Genomic DNA, 22016 nt, shown 5'->3' on the forward strand with positions numbered 1-22016 from the left:
TACACCACTGTATAAATAAATAAATATTTCTGTTCTTTGTAAATGTTTCAAAAATGTTGTCAAACTACACAGTGCGCCTTTAAAATCAAGTCATCAAGACATGGCGACTATGTTATATTGGGCTGGGCCTCCCTCATAACTATTCATTGTCTATACCTTACACAATCACTTCTACATATGCACCTTTAAAATTCTGGGTTTGAATCTCTTCTCCAAAACGACATAGTGCCTATTTGAGTGTTAGAATTGAAAGTGAAAGGGAGAAAACTAATATCCAATCCACGTGCACTTTCTTGTGTTTAAATTTTTTTTATAAATAAACCTCACACCATGTAGACCATGTAACATATATCTAATTAGTTAAGGGGCAAGTCAGGACTGCACTCACTTTATAAATCTGTTTTTTTCCTCCACGGTACTTCCGCGCACTCGCAGTATAACTAACTTATGCCTGTACCATAATCACATCAGCCGCTGGGGCACGAGGGCGCGCAACAGGGTTGTGCGCTCGCGCGTTCAAGTATTTGTACCCACATGCTCGTTCGCAGCGCTCAGTCAGCGTTTGACTCAGTGGTGGCAGGGGATCTAGGATTTCCACTTGTCAGTTACTCCCCGATACCGAAATCAAGTGCATCCCCACAGCTAAAATGTCAAAGTTGGATCAGATCCTTGTCCTTGACCCTCCCTCCGACCTCAAATTTAAAGGTAGGTGTATCCAAATCTCTTGACGTGCGAAGTGTCCAGCGAGTACTGGTGGAGAATTACCTGACTGAAAAGATTTCACACTCCCTCCAGCGAATTTCAATGCTAGCGAGCTAGCTAGCATTCACCGCCATTTTAAGTTAGCCAGGGACGAGACGGGCCGCTGTATCCTCGCACTTTAGTGACGTGGATAGCCGGCGTGGTGTGCATCTTGACCGCCTGCCACCCATGACAACACCTAGCAAAGATGTGTAAGAGTGTGGGGAAGCTGTCAGGTGTTGTGAAGCTGAATAAAGTGAGCGCAGAAGGCTCCGTATTTGTAAGTGATTTTAGCAGCAACACGAGCTACTAACCGTATGCTGTTGCTAGTGGCGTTAGCAACAGCAAACTGTTGTTTCCTCGGGGCTCAGTCTGTTCCCTGAAATGCTTACCAGTCACAACCCGGACGTATTTTAGAAGGAAACTGACTCTTTTTTTTAGTGTCAAATGTGGAGTATATCCTGACACACCTCTGGTAGACACTTTGCCATGACAAGCTGGTAAAGTGACTGACTGTTGGAATGACAAACTTGGCTAACTCACGTTAACAACCTCCAGGCACAAATTACAGCAACATTTGGTTCACATTAGTTCGTTTCCCCTTACGATACTAACCAGTTAGCTCCTTGTGTTAAGTAAAATATGTCAATGGACGTCATTGTCTTCACACCCCATTCAAAAGGAACCAAAGCAATCCATACACAAGGTTGACAGCGATTTCTTAGCCCTGCAGTGATAACGTTCAATGATGTGTCAGTTAAGCGCTGGCTAACGATAGCTAGGCTAGCCAGCTAATGTCCGAGTTGTTATCCAGCTTCGTTTTTAGCTGCTCTCTAACAACAACCTGCCTTGTTTTGCCATTTGCACACGTATCAGTCTCGTCCCCCGGCTGTAGTCTAAGCTTGTGACATTTTTATGATTTCAGCTGTTGCTATTGCGATTAAGTGACCATTAAAAGTGATTGAGAAAACAGCTAGCAGTAAAACTGCATTTTGCTGATGTACCACAAGTTTCCTTATTGCTAGTCTGCCAAGGCCATAGCACTGTAAAGCAATCCCAGCTATTGAGCTATTTATTATGACCATTATTCATTGTGACCCAGAACTCTTCTCTGCATTTCTTGTATTTGTCCCAGTTACTAATCTCTGTCTCTGCTGCAGGCATTATTGTCAATGGGACACTGTTTTATATTGTTGCTGAATATGCCACTGTCATTGAGAACCAAGAATCTTTCAGACCATTGTCTTGCTGATCTTAAGTGGCCGATTGTTGGTCAGCGCTAGGTATGAGTGGATGCTGGTTGTAGCCTGGACTTGACAGTATTGTTAGAGATGTCACCAGTTCAAATACCAGACCCACAGAGTAGTATTGGGTGGGGTAAAATCAGTGAGATGTTTTGGTGATGAGGTGTCAGATGTGAAACCAATTAGTCACATGTTTACACACCTTTACACAGTTTGGAATTCTACAACTGGTGATATGATAGACGGACAAGAAGCAAGAACAAAAAAAAGCCTAATGTTAACCCCCAGTATTGGGCTGAAAAACTTGATCAGCATATGGCTAAGTGCAATATCCACATTGCAGGGGCTACAATTGTTTTGATGAAGGCAAAATGTGGAAAACATAGCATCATAAATGAATCATAGTGGTGCTACAGAAGTGACACCGGCCTACAAATCATATTCTCCAGATGTACAGTCCCCAGCAAAAGTCACACCGTCATTCTTTTAAAATAGATATTTCTTAGAGTGAAAATCATGCTGTGAAAATCACCAAAGTCATGACTCATATTGTAAGCACAGTAAATGTCAAAATAATGAAAATTTTAAAGCTACTTTTAAGTATCATCAGAAATTCATTCATTACTGAAATGGTCAACTTTTTTTGTTTAAATGAGATCAGGTAAAATGCAGCAGTTGGTAGTATTGACATTGATTGGGAGCATCCAATTAAACTCATGTTTAGCTTGTGCAACAAGTTACTGGTGTTTTAATCATCAGCTACTTTTGAAGTGATGCAATGCCTCGAAAAATGGAAATATATTCAATATCATTTTTGATACTACATAAACAAATTGACACAACTGTGAAGGTATGAAATTGTAGATATTCAAAGATGAATGTAACAAGGCTATAATATTCAGTGAGGTACAAGTGTTATTTTCATGACTTGTAGTAGAGGGCTGCAGAGACTGTTGCAAATGATAGACAATTTTGTGGAAACATTTGTGTTATCCATTTTGATTAAGCTTAAAAAATAACGTGCATGTGTAAAATCTGTCAATAAAAAAAATCTGAGATGGTGCATGAGTAGCATTTCAAATATTCAAACGACAGGCTGATATTTTATACGCTGTTCTTCAATCACATAGTTAAAATGTCTGAGAGTAGGTGTGCTCGGCCCAGTCCGTTTGTTTTGGATACATAAAGGTATGAACAATGGAGTCAAGACAGAGTTAAACCAAAATACATAAATGTGTTTATCAATATCAACTCAAGGTTCAGTTGAAGGACAGTTAGTCTGATGGGGGAGACATGGTCCATCATAATCTGGTCATGGGCCTCATTTTACCAGATTAAGAAATTTTGCTCTAATTAGACGTACTGATTACTGATCAGTCACAAGGTTGACATTTTCTGTCCTCAGATTAAACCTTTACCCTTTTGAATACTGGAATGAATGCAAGTTCAAATTGCAAATCTGTGACAACGTTGATGTCGATACTCATGATCATTTGTAATCAAACAAACTTAGTGCAATATTATTGCACCAAGAAAAACATTTGTTTAGGTATTTTGAAAGAATTCAAATCTAAATGCAAAATGGTTGCAAATATTTTGGTATTTTTGCTTAGTGGTAGAACAACTAGCAAGTTGACTTGGAGCTAAATGAGTGCTGTATCTGCTTTAGTACAATTTGAATAGTCTTTATTTTTAACCTTGCGTAATCAGGTGTTAGTCTAGGTATAAAGTTTTATGCAAGGAGTTTGATTTTTGTTCCTTGCATCTTATTGTCTCCTCAGTATAAATGAGCCTGATATTAGATTGATCAAACCTGATCGAAATCAACATTTTGAAAGGGAAAGAATCACTCTGATTAGAGGTTTTCTGTATTATTAGAGGAACGCAGTGGGAAATAAAATGGTACCTATTCTGTCTTTGAGAAGCAATATGAGGAGAGGGAAGATGACCACAGCTCCATTACTGTCACAGAGGCCGAGCTAAATCGGTCTGCTTGTATCTGAGAGCTGGTCTGTTTTAGAGCCTCTGCTGGGATTCCTCCAGCAAGCTAGAGGGGGCAGCCCTCCTTTCCTTGGCTGGTATTTTTAGAATAGGACTGGCCTGGGGGACCCTAACTCAGCATACATGCAAAGAGATGAGAGAGACGGTGCTAACGTTGCTTGAGCAAAGGTGGCATCTCAGAGTTGGGCAATAGATGCAGGCTATGTGGGTGTATATCTGATGCGCACAACTGCTTTCCAATTTTTTAACTGTTTCAGTCTTGGTTTCTGTGATGCTTGCAGTGTATAAAACACAATTGGTGTAGAAATGTATCTCAGTCAACCTTAAATGCCTTTTCGCGGAAGTGGTTACTCAGTTGTCGTAGGCCTGTGTGTTTTTATTGAGTCTCTGTGCCAGAAAAGGGTTTTGATAAATCATCTGAGTCATGGTTTTAGCCTCCCTAATCCTTCTCATTTAAAGAACATCTGCTGCTCTTGATAATTTGGTATGTATGGTGCATTAGTTGAAAGTGTTTGTTTCCTGTTTGTCCCACCAGCAGGTTAAGGACATCAGAAAGCCATCAGGCATGTGCAAAGTCAGGAGGAATTGTTGACAAGCTGTATTTGTCATGCCTGCTATACACTTTTGAACTGTGCCAAACATCAGCAGAAATGGACTTGCATTACTGCTCTGACTTTGCTATCAATCACCATTATTGCCAGTTATGAAGATCGATGAAACTTGATTGCAGTCGCCAGTTTCTTGCAATAACAGGGTGAGGCCTCATCAGGAACCACATGATATTCTCTGCCATTTGCTGCTGAAAAGCTATTCAGGAAAAACTATGACGTTTGAAGCACACCTTGTATGAAGGAATATCAGATGTTGTAGACACAGTGCCAGTGATGAAGTTTTTCAGGTTTGTATGGATTCCTTTGTGATGCACCTTTTGTTAAAAACAACACCCCAGTCATTACCATAACTCTGTGTGTTAGCTTTAGCTGGGTGGAGCCACTCCAATCTGGTCATGCATTGCTTCTTATCTCTGAGCACTTGGTGTGGAGGAAGGCTGAATGTAGGCTTTGTGAACTTCAGCTGCAGCCAAGTTGTAAAGAAAAAACAAAAACCATATGGAAAGTAGAACGAATATTTAAGTGTTTTTAAATGTATGAAAACAACGCAAAGGAATCAAAACTTTGGGCAAATAATCACCATCGTGTTTTAATCAGTCAATGCTGATGTATTATGTGTTTATGTGAATTATGACCGACTTGCCAACCACGAGAGGGACCTGACAACTTAATGGTCATTTAAAGCAAAACTCTTGCCAAATGCAACCTAGGCCTTTCTTTGTGAATGTACCCGAGTCAAACCTTTGTGTAAAAGCATAATTATAACGAAAGAGGCACTTTGAGATTTACCGTATTTTTGTTTTTCGGGTCAAACTCATTTTCAATGGGAATGCTACGGGCACTTTTAAAATCGCTATTTTTAAAACACCAAGAAGGCTCGACACAACGTGAAATTTTGCTCGTAGTATCACCAGGGACTCTACACATTAACACGAGCATTGAGAACATTGTGTACAGAGTTTACTAAAAAAGTTTTTGAACGACTCATGTTGGCAGATGCTTATTCTGCTAGCCGCCGTCCTGCCAGCCAGAAGTATGGATCTCCGAATGCGACTTAACATGGAGGAGAGTTAAGGTGGACCGCTCCTAAAGCTTAGTTCCATATAAATGCACAGATAATTCGTTGTTTTGTCGTTGGTGAAAAACAATATTGACCTTGAAGTTGAAAAAGGAGCCTCATATAAGAAACAATACTAAAATAAAAAGCCGGAAAAGTCACGTGAGATGTCGCGTCTTGTTGTTGCTGGAAGACAATAGCATTCCACCTAACTCTCCTCCAAGTTATGTTGCATTCAGAAATCGATTGAAGAACAAGCAACTGCTAAGGTGAGTTGTTCTAAAACTTTCTTTTTAGTAAACTCTATTTACATAAACAATGTTCTCAATGCTCGAGTTAATGTGTAGAGACCCTGGTGATGCTACTGGCGAAGTTTCATGTTGTGTTGAGCCTCCTTAGTGTTTTTATAAATGGCAATTCCCATTGAAAATGAGTTTGACCCGAAAACAAAAATGCGGTAAATCTTAAAAGTATCTCTTTTGACGTAATTATGCTTTAACACAAAGGTTTGACTGGGGTACATTCACAAAAAAAGCCTAGGTTTCATTTTGGCGAGAGTTTTGCTTTAACAGGAGTTTATTTTTAAATATCATAATATCATCTTAAATGAGAAATTGAATAAGTGCATTTCAAACATTTGTCATGTTCAATGACTTTTCAGGATACATCCAAGGCATATTAAAAAATAAAAAGGGAGCCAGCAGACTTTCTTTCAGAAAGAGGTAGACTATATTGGTTACTCTTTACTGCCTTTTTAAACTTGTTTATGTTTACTTTATATAATGTTGTCTTCTTTTATAAATGTAGTGTATCCAGTGAAATCAGTTGAAACGGTGAGTTCAACCAGCTGCTACATATTAGCAGGTAGAACGTACTTTAGACATGGAAGCAGACAGGCGTGTACAGCGATTCCGTGACAAACTGACAATGTTTACACGGAAAGAAACAACTTGATGCACTAAATTTAACACCAAATTTACAAGACGGCACAGATGATTTAGAATCAGTCATAGATGGCATGGCACAAAGTTTGTAACGTTTCTCCTCAATCAACATCTCGCAAAATTGCATGTTGCCCAGACCACCATCGATGTGGTCTGAGTGATCAAATCTCAAATGCATCCTCAATGTGTGTTGGGGGCCTTCACACCTGTATTTAGAGCTGTCGTGCTAATACGAGGTCTGAGCAGACTCTCTGATTCTCCATGACCTGATAATTTGCCTGATTTTGCCCTGCATAACATGATGGCATGTGTACACTTTGTGACAGTCTGTTGAGAAAATATTAAACTAGATTTCTGAATATATTTGAATATATATTAATAATATTTTGACCATTAAATGCCTTCAGTAAGACCTATATTGGTATCAAACTTAAGTTGTACATGTTCTGTCCACCAGAGGGCATTGTATCAGTCAGTGTCAATAGGCAGGCAATGATGTTTTCAGAAGAAAATCACACGACTGTTTTTTAAAATTTTTATTAAAAGTCAGATCCCTCCTCCCTTTCCAGCTTGCCGGGATGTAGTGTTTACAGGTGGGCTCTCAAGTTGCTAACGTTACCTACAGGAGCCCAGATGACCAATAATGGCCTAATGAGCTCGCGATTCACAACTTCACCAGGCGTGAAAAAGCCTTGGAATCTGAATTGAAAACAACATTTACAAGCAAACACATTTTACAAAAAATAATGCCCATAACAGGTTAGAATATTAAGAGCTGCCTAATAGTCGTTCGAATATCTTTATTTTTGTAAATATTCGAATTATATTCGAATAATGAAGTTCGGAGTCAAAGCCCTAATGTGAACCTAGTAGGAATATGGCAAAGAAGTCTGTCACGATAGTGAAGTTTGATATTGGTTTATCGATAATTTCTTGATTCAATGGCCAAGCGAAAGAGGTAATAGGCGATAAATAAAGATACTGCCATACTGACGAGCTGACCTACTCTTTTTCTATTCAGTATTTCCTCTCTGTCAGCACTTATTCACTCACTCTGGTGTTAATGGGTTGTGCTTGTGTTTTTCTTGCGGTTGGCTTGTAAAACACTTGGCCAGAGGCAGAGCTGGCGCGACAGATTGTGGGTCGTAGTTGCCCTGATGGTCCTGTTGACCACTTTGGCTGTTGCAACTGCAGTGTGTCAGGGCCAGCCTGTCTGCTTTACCCAACCATCCTTGAGACACTCCAACGCAAAGAGTGACTCTGTAGGATGAATGACACTGAGCAGAGCAGCGTAAGACTGGGTCAGAGGCCGAACTGGACAGTATGATTGCTGGCACGGCTCTGGCTCATAAATGGTATCAGCCCACAAGAAAAACAGATATTACTTCTGTGTGAGTTAATAGTTTTACAGGCGGAGCAAGGGTGGTCTTGTATCAGATGCGGTACATAGTAGCTTATCTGATATTCTCTCCTGTTGTCACATGGCGATGGTGCAACCAAACTACACAGCTGATAAATGATTGGCTGTTCGAGTGTCACTCGTAGCACTTTTTTATCAAAACATATGATAGGGTGTTTATAAGCCAGGGCATATTTGCCCTGTGCTGTTATGTTGGTTTGCATTTAATGCGTTTATGTGAAACTATCGAACATTTTGCTGAATTATTTCCGTATTGCTATCAACAGCATGTTTATCCTGGATAAATATTGCAATCATTTTATCGACCAGGCCTAGTCCCACAAAGGATGTGAACGTGAATCTGTTTATCATGAGGAGTTTACCTGCAATACACGACAATTTGTAAATGCTAGGTGCCCATACTGTGATGTCTGCTAACCTATCATCAAGGGACACATTTGTTTACTGACTCCCAGACTAATTGTGCTGATCGAATTTTGGGTACCTTTTTGACTTGGCCTCCAGTAGCGTTTTCGACAAGGCTAAACGGTGCTGACTATGGTTAGGGTCCTAATTTGAAGCAATCTCTGTCACAAGATAGATGAACTATTGATCTCTGGATATATGACCTGAGGATGGCAAGGCTTGAAACACAAATATGTGCATGGGACATCTATATGAAATCAGTGTGGAAAAGACTCTAATTTGAATCAGGGGGATTTGGCCCATCTCCTCTGGAGTGTTGCCATGAAAGGAGTGCAGGAACCTTTTGGAGGTCCTTATCTACATGAATGTCTCATGCATAGTTTTGCATTTGTAGGTAATTGTTCCCCTCCATCAGGACTGTATAGTTGTACTTTCAAGCTATGCACAACAAGGTATCATGAAAGTTTGAAGTAATCCTCCAACCAAGCAAATCCTAGGCATTTTTTGATCTTCTAGAAAATATATCGCAAGTCATAATTGATATGTATAGAAGTAAACTGGGAATATCTTGGTATTGTATTGCTTCCTGCTTGTACATCTATGTCTAAAATATTTACGGTAAAACTATTCTGCAGCTTCAAGCCAAGAAGTCAGTATTCAATTAGTGCTGGAGTCTTGTAGGCCTAATCTAGTTGTAGACTTGAAGTATTTTCCAGCTAATCTTTTTAAAGTTCTTATTTAAATTTGGCACGCAAACACTGAAGCCCTATGCGTCTTCCACAGATGAGGTGTAACTTGAATTATTGAATTTCCCCCATTTCTGCAGTTCTGTTGTAAACAACATGTTTATCCTCCATCGTCTGACATGAGCTCCCTTGCAGTTTCATGGTGCAGCAGAAACTTCGCTTTGACTGTTCAAGTCAAGGCCTGAACCACTTTTTATATTTCTTTCTTAGAGAAATATGGTTACAAGAATAATACTTTTTATTTCCATTTGCAGTGGTGCTGTGGTGGTATACCAACAGGAGAAAAGTGTACACCTAAATGCAGAAAAAAAATAATGCACTTTTGTTTGCCCTTCCAACAGGTCCTTTCACAGATGTAGTCACCACCAACCTCAAACTGAAGAACCCTTCTGACAAAAAAGTATGTTTCAAAGTGAAGACGACTGCGCCACGCAGGTACTGTGTACGGCCAAACAGCGGTGTCATTGATCCCGGAGCAACTGTCATTATCTCTGGTAAGTTTCCAAGTAATGGCTATTATTATTTTTTTCATTTATGTTTAGTGTAAAGACTCCCCTTTAGTCCACAAAATGTTGTTGCTGATTGAGAGAGGCAGTGTGAAACCTGAGAGGGAAACAAGTTTACGGAAATGTAGCACAATTTGGTTGTAGGTTGAAAAGACCATTCAATTTTCTTTGTTAGGGACAGTGTGCAATTAAAACATAAATGTGACCATTTAATGCATTGCACCAGAGTTAGCCCTAGGCTAATTTACATCTGCAGCTAATTTACATCTGTCACATACTAGGTTGAAGTTGAGGTGTCAAAGCCCCAAGCTGTGATATGTGGAAGCAGTCCACATCCACTTGTGGCCAATTTGGTGCAATGTACATGTTGAATGTGGACAGAAACTGACCACTGTAACCACTATACCATCAGTGGACACTTGCATTACCAAATATAGTTGGATGCAAACAACCGTCCTTCAGAGTTGCACAATATATTCACTTGATTGGTCATATATTGCAAGTGGGTATTTGCCTCCAGCATTTTACTATTAATAAATACCCACTTATGTACCCCAGGGCTATGGAAACTATGTTACTTATTGCATCTTGCTGAGATGAGGCTCATTTCCAAAAAGGAGACACTATAAGATCCGAATACATATTATTTCCTCAACATTTTAATGGTGATTTTTAAAAACTTTTTATGCAACCAATATCTACAACTATTGTAGACTACAACTACCTTTACAAAAAGTAAAGAAACATTCTTTTCATAATAACAGTGAATACTGCTTCCAGGAATTGATATTTGGTGACCAGCCCCCAAAATCCTTATCCAATCAGCTTAGTCCTAGTCCTACAGCAAATTCAACTTAAAAATGTCTGTGTTCTGATGGGAAACTGCTTCTTCATACAATAGTCACTGAAGGATTGTCACAAGGGTCTGCCACAGTATTGCTATGTGAGAAAATACCTGGTTGTAGATCAAAAATGACTTTTATGATGTACTAAGAATATTCATGTTCGCAGTCCATCTTAATATTGTAATTAGAGCTGATGGCAAAATTAGATTTTCAGTCTGCCCTTTATGATCAAATTAGCCTAAATATGTTTTTTGTAACAAGGTTGGCTGGTTCATCATGGAGTCTATTAAGGACAGCTGCCCTGCCCAAATTGTCGTTGGTGCTTATTCTCTTTATTTTCGTCATGATCCACTTCTCACTTTTAATGTTCACTATGTTCCAGATATTTTCATCAGAAGATGGGCTAAAATGTACTGATTAGATTTTGCTTGATTGCAGATCAGTGTAGTGAATAACCAGGTGTTTTGAGTATACATTAGCCCCATTCACACTGCTGTTTGCATGCAGGGATCCTGTGCCAATTCTCCGCCTCCACCTCTATGTGAACGTTTCAGATGCGGCGAGGGCCGAATTTTCGCTCCGGCACTTATCCGCCTCTGGAGGTAGTATCAGGGCCGTGGCGTGGAGCGGGAGCGTGTCACTCAACTTACCATATTTTCCGGTCTATAAGTCGCATCAGTCAAAAATTGCGTCATGAAGAGGAAAAAACACATATAAGTCGCACCTGACAATAAGTTGCATTTATTTAGAAATTTATTTCACAAATAAAGTTTGGGTCATCATATTCTAATATTTATACTTGTGTCATAGGCTAGTTAGGGAATTTCATCTTTTTTTCTCTGGTTATAATGCTTTCACACAGCCATCATGAACTCCCCCTACATGGGCTTGGAATGAAGATTCGTCTACTATTGTAAAGAAATATTTTTATTATTTGTTTCAAGAGAGGAGTTATCTAAGTCAGAGTCCTGCACGGGTGAAAAATAATGTACTGTGTCGGACACAGATGCGGATCGGGTTGGACGCCTGAAGAGGCGGGTCAAGCGATTGCATTTTCAAGGCATCACTTATCATCAGTCATTATTGGTGACACAAATGATAAGCATTTATATTTCATTTGAGCTCATTCATGCGTGCTTGCGCCCTCCCAAAACTACCATTCCCCACGCTGGCTTACTTTCATTTTTAAAAATGGCATCCGTCCAATTTTCCTTAGAGCGTCGGTATCAACTGCTACTGTCGGAAAACGGGTCGGATGCGGTTTAAAGTATGGCGGGTTCGGGCGGGTGCGGGTTTGCAAAATAAGACCCGTGCAGGACTCTGATCTAAGTGACCACTTTAATCATCTAGCTAATTATCAAGCTAAATATCCAACATGCTAGTTAACGTCAAGGACTGCGGTGGAAGACGACGGTAAAATATTTCCTTTCTCTAACACTGGATTTATTTATGCCAACGGTTTTACATGAAGTTGGATTTTTTTGTGAATATACAATAACAAACTAGATGTTTCTGATACTCTTCAACTCACCTATGGTCAGTCATAGATGACAATTTTGTCATTTTGTAACTAATTCATGGCTGCTTCGGAGTGGCACACAGACCCACCATCTGGCACCGTGTGTTTGTGTGTGTGTGCGAGTGAAGGAGCCTCCGAGGGCGTGAAGCGCACTGCTCCAGGTCCAAAAAACTGCTTCATATTATTATTATTATTATTATTATTATTATTATTATTATTTCTTTCACTAATACAGCCATGAATTTGTAGTTCTGAAGTCATTAAAAGTAATGCAAAAAAAGAGTGACTGAAACGTCGGTATGCGCTGGAAAGGCAGAAATATAAATCAATGTATGTGAAACACTGAATATTTAAGGTGTGGCTGCTTTTATTTTGCTGTGGCGGTGCGCTACAGTCAATTACATGTAGGGGAAACCCTGTTGTTGTTGTTGTTGTTGTTGTTGTTCTTCTTCTTCTTCTTCTTCTTCTTCTTCTTCTTCTTCTTCTTCTTCTTCTTCTTCTTCTTCTTCTTCTTCTTCTTCTTCTTATTCTTATTCTTATTCTTATTCTTATTCCTGGGAGGCTGAATAGGCTAAATTAACATTTGCCAAATTAACGTTTGGCAAATTATATGAGGAAAAAAAATACCACAGCTGTATGTGGAGACACGTCCTCCCTCCTGTCTGTCCTCCCGCCCATCCTACCAAATCTTCATCACATTTCTGCTCGAAAACAGCGTCTGTCATCAGCATTTAACTCACCGAGTTAAAGCGACCGTCAGCCCTTTGGACTAAGTCTTCAGTAATCATTTCCCCGGAAAATAGCCCCCCGTCCCCGCGAGTGAGGGAGTCAGACAGCTTCCAGTTTAAAAAACTTAACTTTGTCACCATCTAGGATGTTTGGTGGGTCAGGATCTCAATCACAACATATTATAACAGCATCCATATGATTATAAAATGTCAGTGGGTTTAGATTGACAAGAGGGGCACCATGGAAACACCTTGAAAACACACCGACGTCATCATCATGACCCTTACCGTCACGCTTCTTTTGGAGCCGCAGCAGCGGCTTTCTGTGTGAATTACACAGCGGTTCCTCTTTAAGGCAGAGATGCTTTGCTCTGTGTGAACGACCAACGGCGGAGAATCCATATGGGGAAAATCTATTGTGTGTCCGATTATTATTGGTTATGTCCAGGCTTGAGCACTTGGGATATCTACAGAAAAGTTCAGTCAAAGATATAATACAGATATGAAACATGTCAGGTAATCGGTTGGAGTTGGTTTTGGCGAACAAACTTCTCTTATGTGGTAATGACAGTTGACACTAAGGTTTACTGGTTTATTCGATTCCTGTCCCATGTGTCAATAATACCTGTCCAATTAGGGCTCGGTTTCTTCACAGTAGCTCCACCTCAGACACCATATCAGGTCCTTATGATAATACAGACCTCTAATGCGGGCTCTGATATTCCCTTTTGCTCAAAAAGTAGACACCCAGAAAGCATTGCGCCACACCAGAGCAACAAACATTTCCGCTGTTTGGTGACATACTGTGAGTTGGCATGTCCTTGTTTTTGGCTCGTCAGCCATTTTGAAACAGGAAACCATAAGACGGCTAGTTGGTAACAAACAACATCAAATTATAGCTAAACACAACAATAACATATAGTTTAGAAAAGATTTAAGGTGAGAAATGGACAATAAACAGGATCATGGTTAATATCTGATCAGCGCTGCCTTGTTTTACAGTGTTTTTTCTGCCTGTTCCTCAGTACTGACACTATAGCAACCACTTCTGGTTTAAGAACTTTCTCTTATGTAACTAAAATATGTTTCTGAAACCACTTTAAATGAATAGAAAATAAATAGTAGCAAATAGAAAGGCAGTTTGGTTGAGATCGATCAGATGGGGAGAGAGAGGGACATCTTGTTCTCTCTCGAAATTAGACTATAAAACCCAAACTCATCATTTGGTAAATTTTTGTGGGTGCAGAAGTTTAAAATGGTTCATTTGCATTGATCCCAATATTGTAGTTATGCAAAGCTGGTTGAAAAAAATCTGCATAGTTCCCATTGTGAAGTGAACCCTACTGTACTCTACAGCATTTAGAAATCGGCTAACTTAACAAACTTGTTGCTTGTTGCAGTGAAAGTGGCATGTTGTGATGATTGAGACTATGAACATGGGATCTCGTCTGTGCAAGATCAAAGATTATCGTGTTTTTTTCCTCTGCTTTTGTTTTTTTTACAGCAACATTTGTTTTTTTATTAATTTCTTTGATTTGATATGGATTTTGTAGCTGCATTTAAATGTTCTATATTACTACATTATACTCTGCAAATGACATAAATTCAACCTGACTACAATGGCTTTCCTCTGGAGCAGCTATCCATCAAACCACACAGGAGTGATTATTTGTTTGATACTGCTTAACTCTTGAAATTTGATAGAAGATTGTATAATAAACCAGTGAAAGGAAAAGTCAACAACATGACCTTAGTTAGACGTCCATATTTTGCATTAAGTGTGGGCCAAATGTTTGAACTTGAGATTGCCACATTACATGAAGAACATAACATTTTGGCAAATTAGATTACAGAATAGATGTTTGGGAAATTTTGCTCAATATTTTTAATATTTATCAATTTTCTGTGTAGAGCTGTTTTTTCACAAATGTTCTAACATGTTCATCTTGCATTACAGTCATGCTACAGCCCTTTGACTATGACCCCAATGAGAAAAGTAAACACAAATTCATGGTGCAGACGATTTTTGCCCCGCCAAATGTTTCTGACATGGATTCATTGGTAAGTGAATCATTATTATTTTTTGAATGACTTGTAGAACAAGGTGTTTTTAAAATGATAATACCAACATGTACTTTTAGCACCTAGTTTACATTTCACAACAGTTGTTGATTCACCTGCCATTTTCATGTTGGGAAAATCCACACACCACCAGAAATGAGGGTGCTGTTATGCAAACTTCTACTCTTTCTTGTGTAAGGAACCAGTTTGCCTGGGATTCTCTAGTTAATCTTCATTGTCTTTGATGTGTCTCTCAGCCAGCCTGCCCCAAAATAAACAACCAAAACCAGTTCCAATTTAAACAAACAAGTGAAGAGTAAGAGTGTAAGATTATTTCAGAGAGGATAAGTCAAATGATTCCAGGTGGATTTCAGTTGTCATGTAACCAAAAGATATTGTATCCTGCTTCATCAAGCAACTGTTCACCAAAGTTTACAGTAAACTAGGTTATCTTACAGCTCAGAATACGTTCCACATTAAAAAAAGTGAACAGCATAAAAGTGGAGAGCAAAAATGTGCCCTTAAATATAAGATTTAGCTCTCATCATAAAATATTCTACAGGACTTGAACACCTGCCATCATTGATTTTTCAGTATCAGTGGTACACCAGTAATTTCTGCTTACTTAGAAACATTTTGATTTGATCATCAATTATGGATAGGTAATTGACATTCTGCAAAGTTGCTTGCCATGCAAAACGCTCCTTGCACAAATACTGCAAAAACATCAAACAAACTGAGATGCATTCTCCAGTTATCCATCAGATGGCAGCAAAGACTTTAATAGTTAGTAAGACATGCACATACCTTGTAGTCGTTTTCATGAACTGACTTGTCTTAAGTAAAATCCAGGAATTTTAGGGGAACAAAGGTCTGACGGATTCTGATAACTCAAGGGGAATCTAATAAGATTATTGTTTTATCAGATAGATTGGTTCCATGGCATTACCCAACCCGTTTACCTTTCTGTGCTGTAGCTTCCACTTATGACACAGATTATTTCCAGCAGTTCTGAGCATTATGAGCCCTTTTCTCTGAGTAAATGTATGAATTCACAAAAGAAATATCTCAGTAAAGGAGCTTACCTTGTGGAAATGTGTCATTCTTTAATGCAGACCTAAAACCAGTGGAAAACCTGTACATTTGTGACAGTTTGTGGTTATTTTGTATAGGAAAACGAGGAGGGCTTATTACAGTTTTTCAAATGAAGCTGTGCGTGTTTAATGTTTATGTAATGTCCATAGACTCAAGGCTGCGTTGCATGTGAATAGCATGAACTGGGTTGAAGTGTGTGTGTGTGTGTGTGTGTGTGTGTGTGTGTGTGTGTGTGTGTGTGTGTGTGTGTGTGTGTGTGTGTGTGTGTGTGTGTGTGTGTGTGTGTGTGTGTGTGTGTGTGTGTGTGTGTGTGTGTGTGTGTGTGTGTGTGTGTGTGTGTGTGTGTGTAGAATCCAGCTGCTAGCAGTTTAAATTGATGAATAACATGCCCATTTTTCATCTCCACCAGTGGAAAGATGCAAAACCCGATGATCTCATGGATTCCAAGCTGAGATGTGTCTTCGAGCTGCCTTCTGAAAACGATAAAGTGGTAAGAGGCTCTGCTGCGCATTAAAAACAGCTAATTTTCACAGTATTTGTATGATAATCTGAACTATGGTTTTTGTTACTGGAGGACTTGGTTTGGACTTTTCCAGGATGTCTTAGCTTTCCATAGAAGCAAAACTTTACCTATAATGTCAAATTGGTAGAGCGTGCTGTTCATGGCCTTGTCCAAAGTGCAAAAATGTACAAAACTTTAGCTTCCTAAACTTTTCTTCCCCTCCTCTCATGTGCATCTTTCTTGCTTAGTATCTAATAGGAGTAGACTGACTGATTTTCAGCAATTGTAGTTACATTCCATTTTTTTTTCTAAATTTTGACACTAACATTTTCAGTTTTAACACAAAGCATATTGGTTCAAAATACGGTTCACGTTGTCCTAGATTACTATTAATTGGTATGGGTACTCGCCCTAAACAAACACATCAGTCAATCTCTACTCTCCAAACTAAATAATCACCAGCTGGTCCTTCCCAAGCCTCACTTAAAATAAGTCTTCCCTTTTTTCTTTTCTTTTTTGCTCCTGTTAGGTGAGCTGATCACCTCTTAACTTTAGGTGTGTCAGACGTCACACATAGAGATCTAGACACTTCCCAGGCCAACAAATGAATTTGTGGTGGTTAGAAAATGCAGAAACAAAGGAACAACTACCACAAATATCAATTAAACGTGCATTGACCTTTTAAATTGTAACTGGTATACACTGAAGGTTGACAATTGATACTGAGAAATTGTGTTTACCTGTTGAACTACTCCAACATGACAAAAAATGGGCTGATGCAAAGATAAAATTAAAGCATGGTTCAGTGATGGGTAAGGACAAATATACCTCCTTAGAGAAAGATATCTTTCATGGTTACACTGCACATACCTGTGCAAGTGAAAATGTTTTTACAAGACTTCTAGATTTTTTAACATAACCAAAAATCACATTGTACAATGTGAATGTTCTGTTGAGGGATGCACGATTATTAACCTGCATCTGATGGATGTGGAGCTAAAGCACCTCAGCCTGCAGATGCCTTTTGCACTGCATTTTGCATTTTAGTGGTTAACGTCACCTATGCCGCCTACATCAAGCCCAAGTGCTCCGCGGTGAATACCAAGTGCAGCTGCTGTGAAACCATTTCAAGGTGAGAGAGGAGCACTGACAGATGAATAGTTTGAATGATGTGGGTGTTTACTTACAGTCAAGCATCAAACATTGTTGTTTGCAGCACAATAACTGGAGACCTAAGCATGGCTCTCAGTATGACTCGAGTAGAAGTGTTGTATTGGACTGCAGAAAATTGTCTCCAATATATTGTCAGAGTGACAACAAACTGAACATTATAAGCTGTACAAAAAGATTTTATTACAGGGTTATTGTGATGTATTGCATAAGCTTGTACTCAATAAACCTCTGAACACTCTGGGAGCATGTATTAATGAGCCTTCAGTGTAATGAGGATTTAGATAAGCATCTCTGCTGGACAGCTTAGCAGGCATGCATACTTCAGGTGAAAGTGCCACCAAGGCCAGATTTAGCTTACACTAAGAAGCTCCTGTGTGGATATGTTGTCTGTTGAGTCAGCACTGTATCTGCTCTCCGCTACGGCACGTGTAGCAAGTATGTTATGTGAAAACATGTTAAGATGGAGACGTAGTGTAAAGTGTGATGTTATATTCTTGAAATGCATTTCTATAGTGTGAAAGAAGAGCCGGATATCAAACCCTGATGTGTTTTTACTGCCAACATATTGTGTGTAGCACCAGGTATTGAAGTACTCAAAGCCAATGGCAATTAAACAGGTGCATTGGGTCAAAAACATGATGAAAAAACAAAAAAACATCCCCACACTGACCACCACTACTTGTATCTAATGAAGGTCTGAGGACAAATGTTGTTAATACAGTGAGCACAAACAATTCATTGTATGCAGTGTTCTTTTTACTTTGACAAGCAGTTGAACCGAATCAAACATCTGGTCATATTCATTATCTTGTTTACCGCTTCATAGATCTGATGGTTTGCAGTTTTAATTGATATTCGCCTTAATAACATAGTTCTTGCATGGCTGCTCATGTTTATATTGTAATTTAAAGAATGTTCAGCCAAGAATAAGAATTAATTATCTGCTCACCCCTGTGCACTGTCAATATTTGACAATCTGAGAATGAGACTGGCATTCACTCTTTTAAAAAAAATAAAATAAAATAGCTTTAAGAGTTTGTTTCCATTAGATAGTGTTGCCTTAATTGTCCACCTTAATGCAAGCACACTGGCTTGCCTCAAATATGTTTTTCTCTACCAGCAATGTTTATCTGCTTTCATTATCAGCAATTTGTTTTCTAAAAACGCCACAGGAAACACCCTACGCGTTAAGGATATTTTCGCCCATGATTCTGCAGCATGTTGTAGCAGATTGAAAACAACATGCATTGAATGACATGGCAACAAGCAGGTGCACCTACAAGTTTGTACAAATCGGCATAACTAGGCCTCCATTAAGAAGGAGCTGTCACATTACAGTCACCAGAGAGCAACTCTCCGTTTGTCCGCAGATCATGTGTGATTTGGCAGAAGGCTGGAGAGAAAGGGCAGATTTTCCACTAGTAAATCAGTCGCAGATAGCGTTGTTCTAAGATGAGTCAACAAATATACTTAAGCAGCTGTTAATATACCGAAGTGGATCGACCAAGTAAGGTCTGTGTGTGGGGAAACACTGACCTATATCGTATCATTTGGTTGAAAAATGACCTCGGCCTGAAAGGGCTTCTATATTATTTGGATTGTGGCAAGGATGATAATAACCTCATATCCTGCCTATGTATTGATTGTAAACCTAAGACTACAATACCGTAGTTGTATTTCCATTACAGAGCCCTTCATTTCCTCATGCCGTCATGTAGTCTCTCCCACAAAACAAAGCCACATCAAACATGACTTCTGGAGGAACGCATTTCCTCCCTGGTCTCTTTGATCTGGAACTGTGTGCTTCTGGGCCTCGGACAAGGCTGCCTTTCTTTGGCATGGGTTCCCGTCTAGAGGCTAACCTCCCTACTTAGCTCGGGGCATGCTGGATTTCACTTCAGTGGTTCTCTCCCTCTGCTTGTCGGGCAGAATGACGTGGAGGCGACCAAAGCAGCCCCGGTGATGAACTCTGCGAAGGGCGACTCCACAGCAGCCACGGTGCCTGTCTCTGCCTCACTGGACGATTCAGAGTTGAAGAGAGTGCTGGAAAAGTGCAAGAGGCAAGCAGCTGAGCTGAACAAGCTGGCTGAGGAGAACCGGCAATTAAAGGTTAGATGTGCTGCTGACAAATGATATTCATAACACGATGAAACATTGTTTTTTGCGTTTTATTCTGATGTATTTTACAAAGAAAAGAAGTAAAACCAAATATGACTCAGTGGACCCTGTTGTATAGCAGAAAACCCAACAATAAAAATAATTGACTCTGAGTGAATAAGTCTAAATCAAAGGTCAGAAAACTGATGTCACACTGCTCTTATTTAAGAGTATTTAGTTTTAAGAGGTTGCATTTAGTGACCTTTGCTAAGGATGTCTGGCCAACATCTTCAAAGAGGCCTGCATGTGACAGAAAACTTTGATGTGCAGTAACATTGTCTAGTATTGATGACTATATGACTTGCTCACCACCAAATTGACACCAGTTAATCTGATGAAGCTGACAGCTACCTGGAGCATCATCTGATGAAGCAACTAATCTTATTAGATCTTAAAATCTAAAGTCACACTGCTAGTTTGTACTTAGAGGTGCAGTACATAAGAAGCACAGAAGTTGCAGCGCAATACACGGATGTCTTAACGTCAGATTGTTATTCACGTTCTGTTGATAATTTAACTTAATTATTGAATGTTTCAACTAAATATCTTACATATTGCACTTTTTGAAAGTGGTGCTAAAAGTCAAAATTATATCAGACATTCTTACAGAGAAGATTCGGCTTTAGAGAAACTTAAGTGACATTATTTGTTTTAAAGTGGCAGATGTGATCAAGAAGAGACCTCTATTGTTCGGATCTGTCCTTCATTCCTCCTTTGCCTCTGTTTCAGGACGAAGGTCTTAGAATGAGAAAGGTACCCCGCTCAGACCACATGACATCAAACTCAACTAGCCTCCTCGGCCGAGAAGCCAGCACCACCTCCCTGCCCTCCCTCCTCGTCGTCATAGCAGCCATCTTCATCGGATTCTTCCTAGGGAAGTTCATCTTGTAGACTGGGAGATGCATGCCAGCCGTATCCCCCGCCCCCCCGGCTCCGGAATAAAAACAGGCCTGGAAAAACCGAGAAGTCTTTCTGTTGACTTTGCCATATCATTGGTAGTGTGGCCTACAGTGAACACATCTGTACAGCATCATTCGAAGGCGTCGCCTTTTTACAATCTCACACGGTTAGTACACACAGAGAGATGAGAAAAGAAAGGCGACAAAAAAGTGATTGCTCCTTTTTTGTTTTCTGTTTTTTGATGGCTGGATTGTACAGGTAATGTGCCGGGACAATGAAAGTTGTATACTATCAGTCAACATGGATGATGCACCTAGAGTGAACCATGGGCTAGAGGCAGTCAAAAGATCTCTCTCTCTCTCTCTCTCTCTCTCTCTCTCTCTCTCTCTCTCTCTCTCTCTCTCTCTCTCTCTCTCTCTCTCTCTCTCTCTCTCTCTCTCTCTCTCTCTCTCTCTCTCTCTCTCTCTCTCTCTCTCTCTCTCTCTCTCTCTCTCTCTCTCTCTCTCTCTCTCTCTCCCCTCCCCCTTGGTTGTTTTTAATAGGAATCGAATGGGATGTTAGGTGTCTTGTAAATGTTGTTTTAAATCCTTTTAAACAAAAAAGGAAAGAACTTCCATCAAAAAGACCTTGATACCTGTTGCTGGATTGCCTCTGAAGTAAATTTGTTCAGTTTGTAATTTCTACTTCTTGTCTTGGAATGTTCAGGTCCAGTTGGGGATATAGGTGCCTCCTTCTTGTACAATTCTGTCCTTTCCTTTTCCTCACAACACCAATGCAGACTTTATATTATTATTATTATTATTATTATTATTATACAAATCATATATTCCTTCTGAAGCAAATATTGACTGAAATAAGATCTCCATTCTTAAAATCCTGTCCCATGGTATTAAGCATTGAAAAAATAAAAATGAAAAAATGTGGTTTTGATAGCCGTCTTTTTCCTGTGTCTCCCCCTTTTAATGATACACCCACAAAATATTGAGTGCCAAACTTTCCGTCAGATTTGCTGCCAACATTGTGTATCTGGTACTTTCTCGCTTACTACAAGGACAGAGTACAGTTTGTGAGCTAACCACGTGTTTTAATTATACTTGACATTTCAGCTATTTGTATTTTGGCTTTCACAAAAGTAGAAAATGCTTCTCCACCTCAGACATCTGCTCTGCTACAAGGTCGAAATGAAAATTCTGGGTGAGGTTATTCTACATGCCTCATATACTGAATTAAGTCAGGAAAGGGAGATGATTCTTATACATTTAAATGGTTTGATCTTACTTAAAACAAGGGCTGTCACTCAGTTTATCGGCAGTAGTTCTGCTAAGATAATTTGGTGCAGTGTGGCAAAATGCGCAGTGGTC

The 22016-nt window shown here is 39.5% G+C and overlaps 1 protein-coding gene across 1 annotated transcript; it reads left to right on the forward strand.

Annotated features, from left to right (window-relative positions):
• The first annotated feature begins 485 nt into the window (after positions 1-485).
• Positions 486-20747, forward strand: vapal (VAMP (vesicle-associated membrane protein)-associated protein A, like). Its single transcript, XM_030402701.1, has 6 exons — positions 486-705; positions 9511-9663; positions 14725-14828; positions 16333-16413; positions 19528-19707; positions 20485-20747. The coding sequence occupies exons 1-6, from the start codon at positions 648-650 to the stop codon at positions 20644-20646; spliced, it is 738 nt and encodes a 245-aa protein (XP_030258561.1). The 5' UTR covers positions 486-647; the 3' UTR covers positions 20647-20747.
• Positions 20748-22016: the final 1269 nt, after the last annotated feature.

This window comes from Sparus aurata, chromosome 21 (genome assembly GCF_900880675.1).
Source record: "Sparus aurata chromosome 21, fSpaAur1.1, whole genome shotgun sequence".
NCBI classification, from domain to species: Eukaryota; Metazoa; Chordata; class Actinopteri; order Spariformes; family Sparidae; genus Sparus; species Sparus aurata.

Bases quoted from the DNA above. Each gene is read 5' to 3' on its own strand.
- vapal (XM_030402701.1), top strand. From the start codon at position 648: ATGTCAAAGTTGGATCAGATCCTTGTCCTTGACCCTCCCTCCGACCTC. The intron at 9,664-14,724 runs GTAAGTTTCCAA...CTTGCATTACAG, and splicing joins AGCAACTGTCATTATCTCTG to TCATGCTACAGCCCTTTGAC. The intron at 16,414-19,527 runs GTAAGAGGCTCT...CTTGTCGGGCAG, and splicing joins CTTCTGAAAACGATAAAGTG to AATGACGTGGAGGCGACCAA.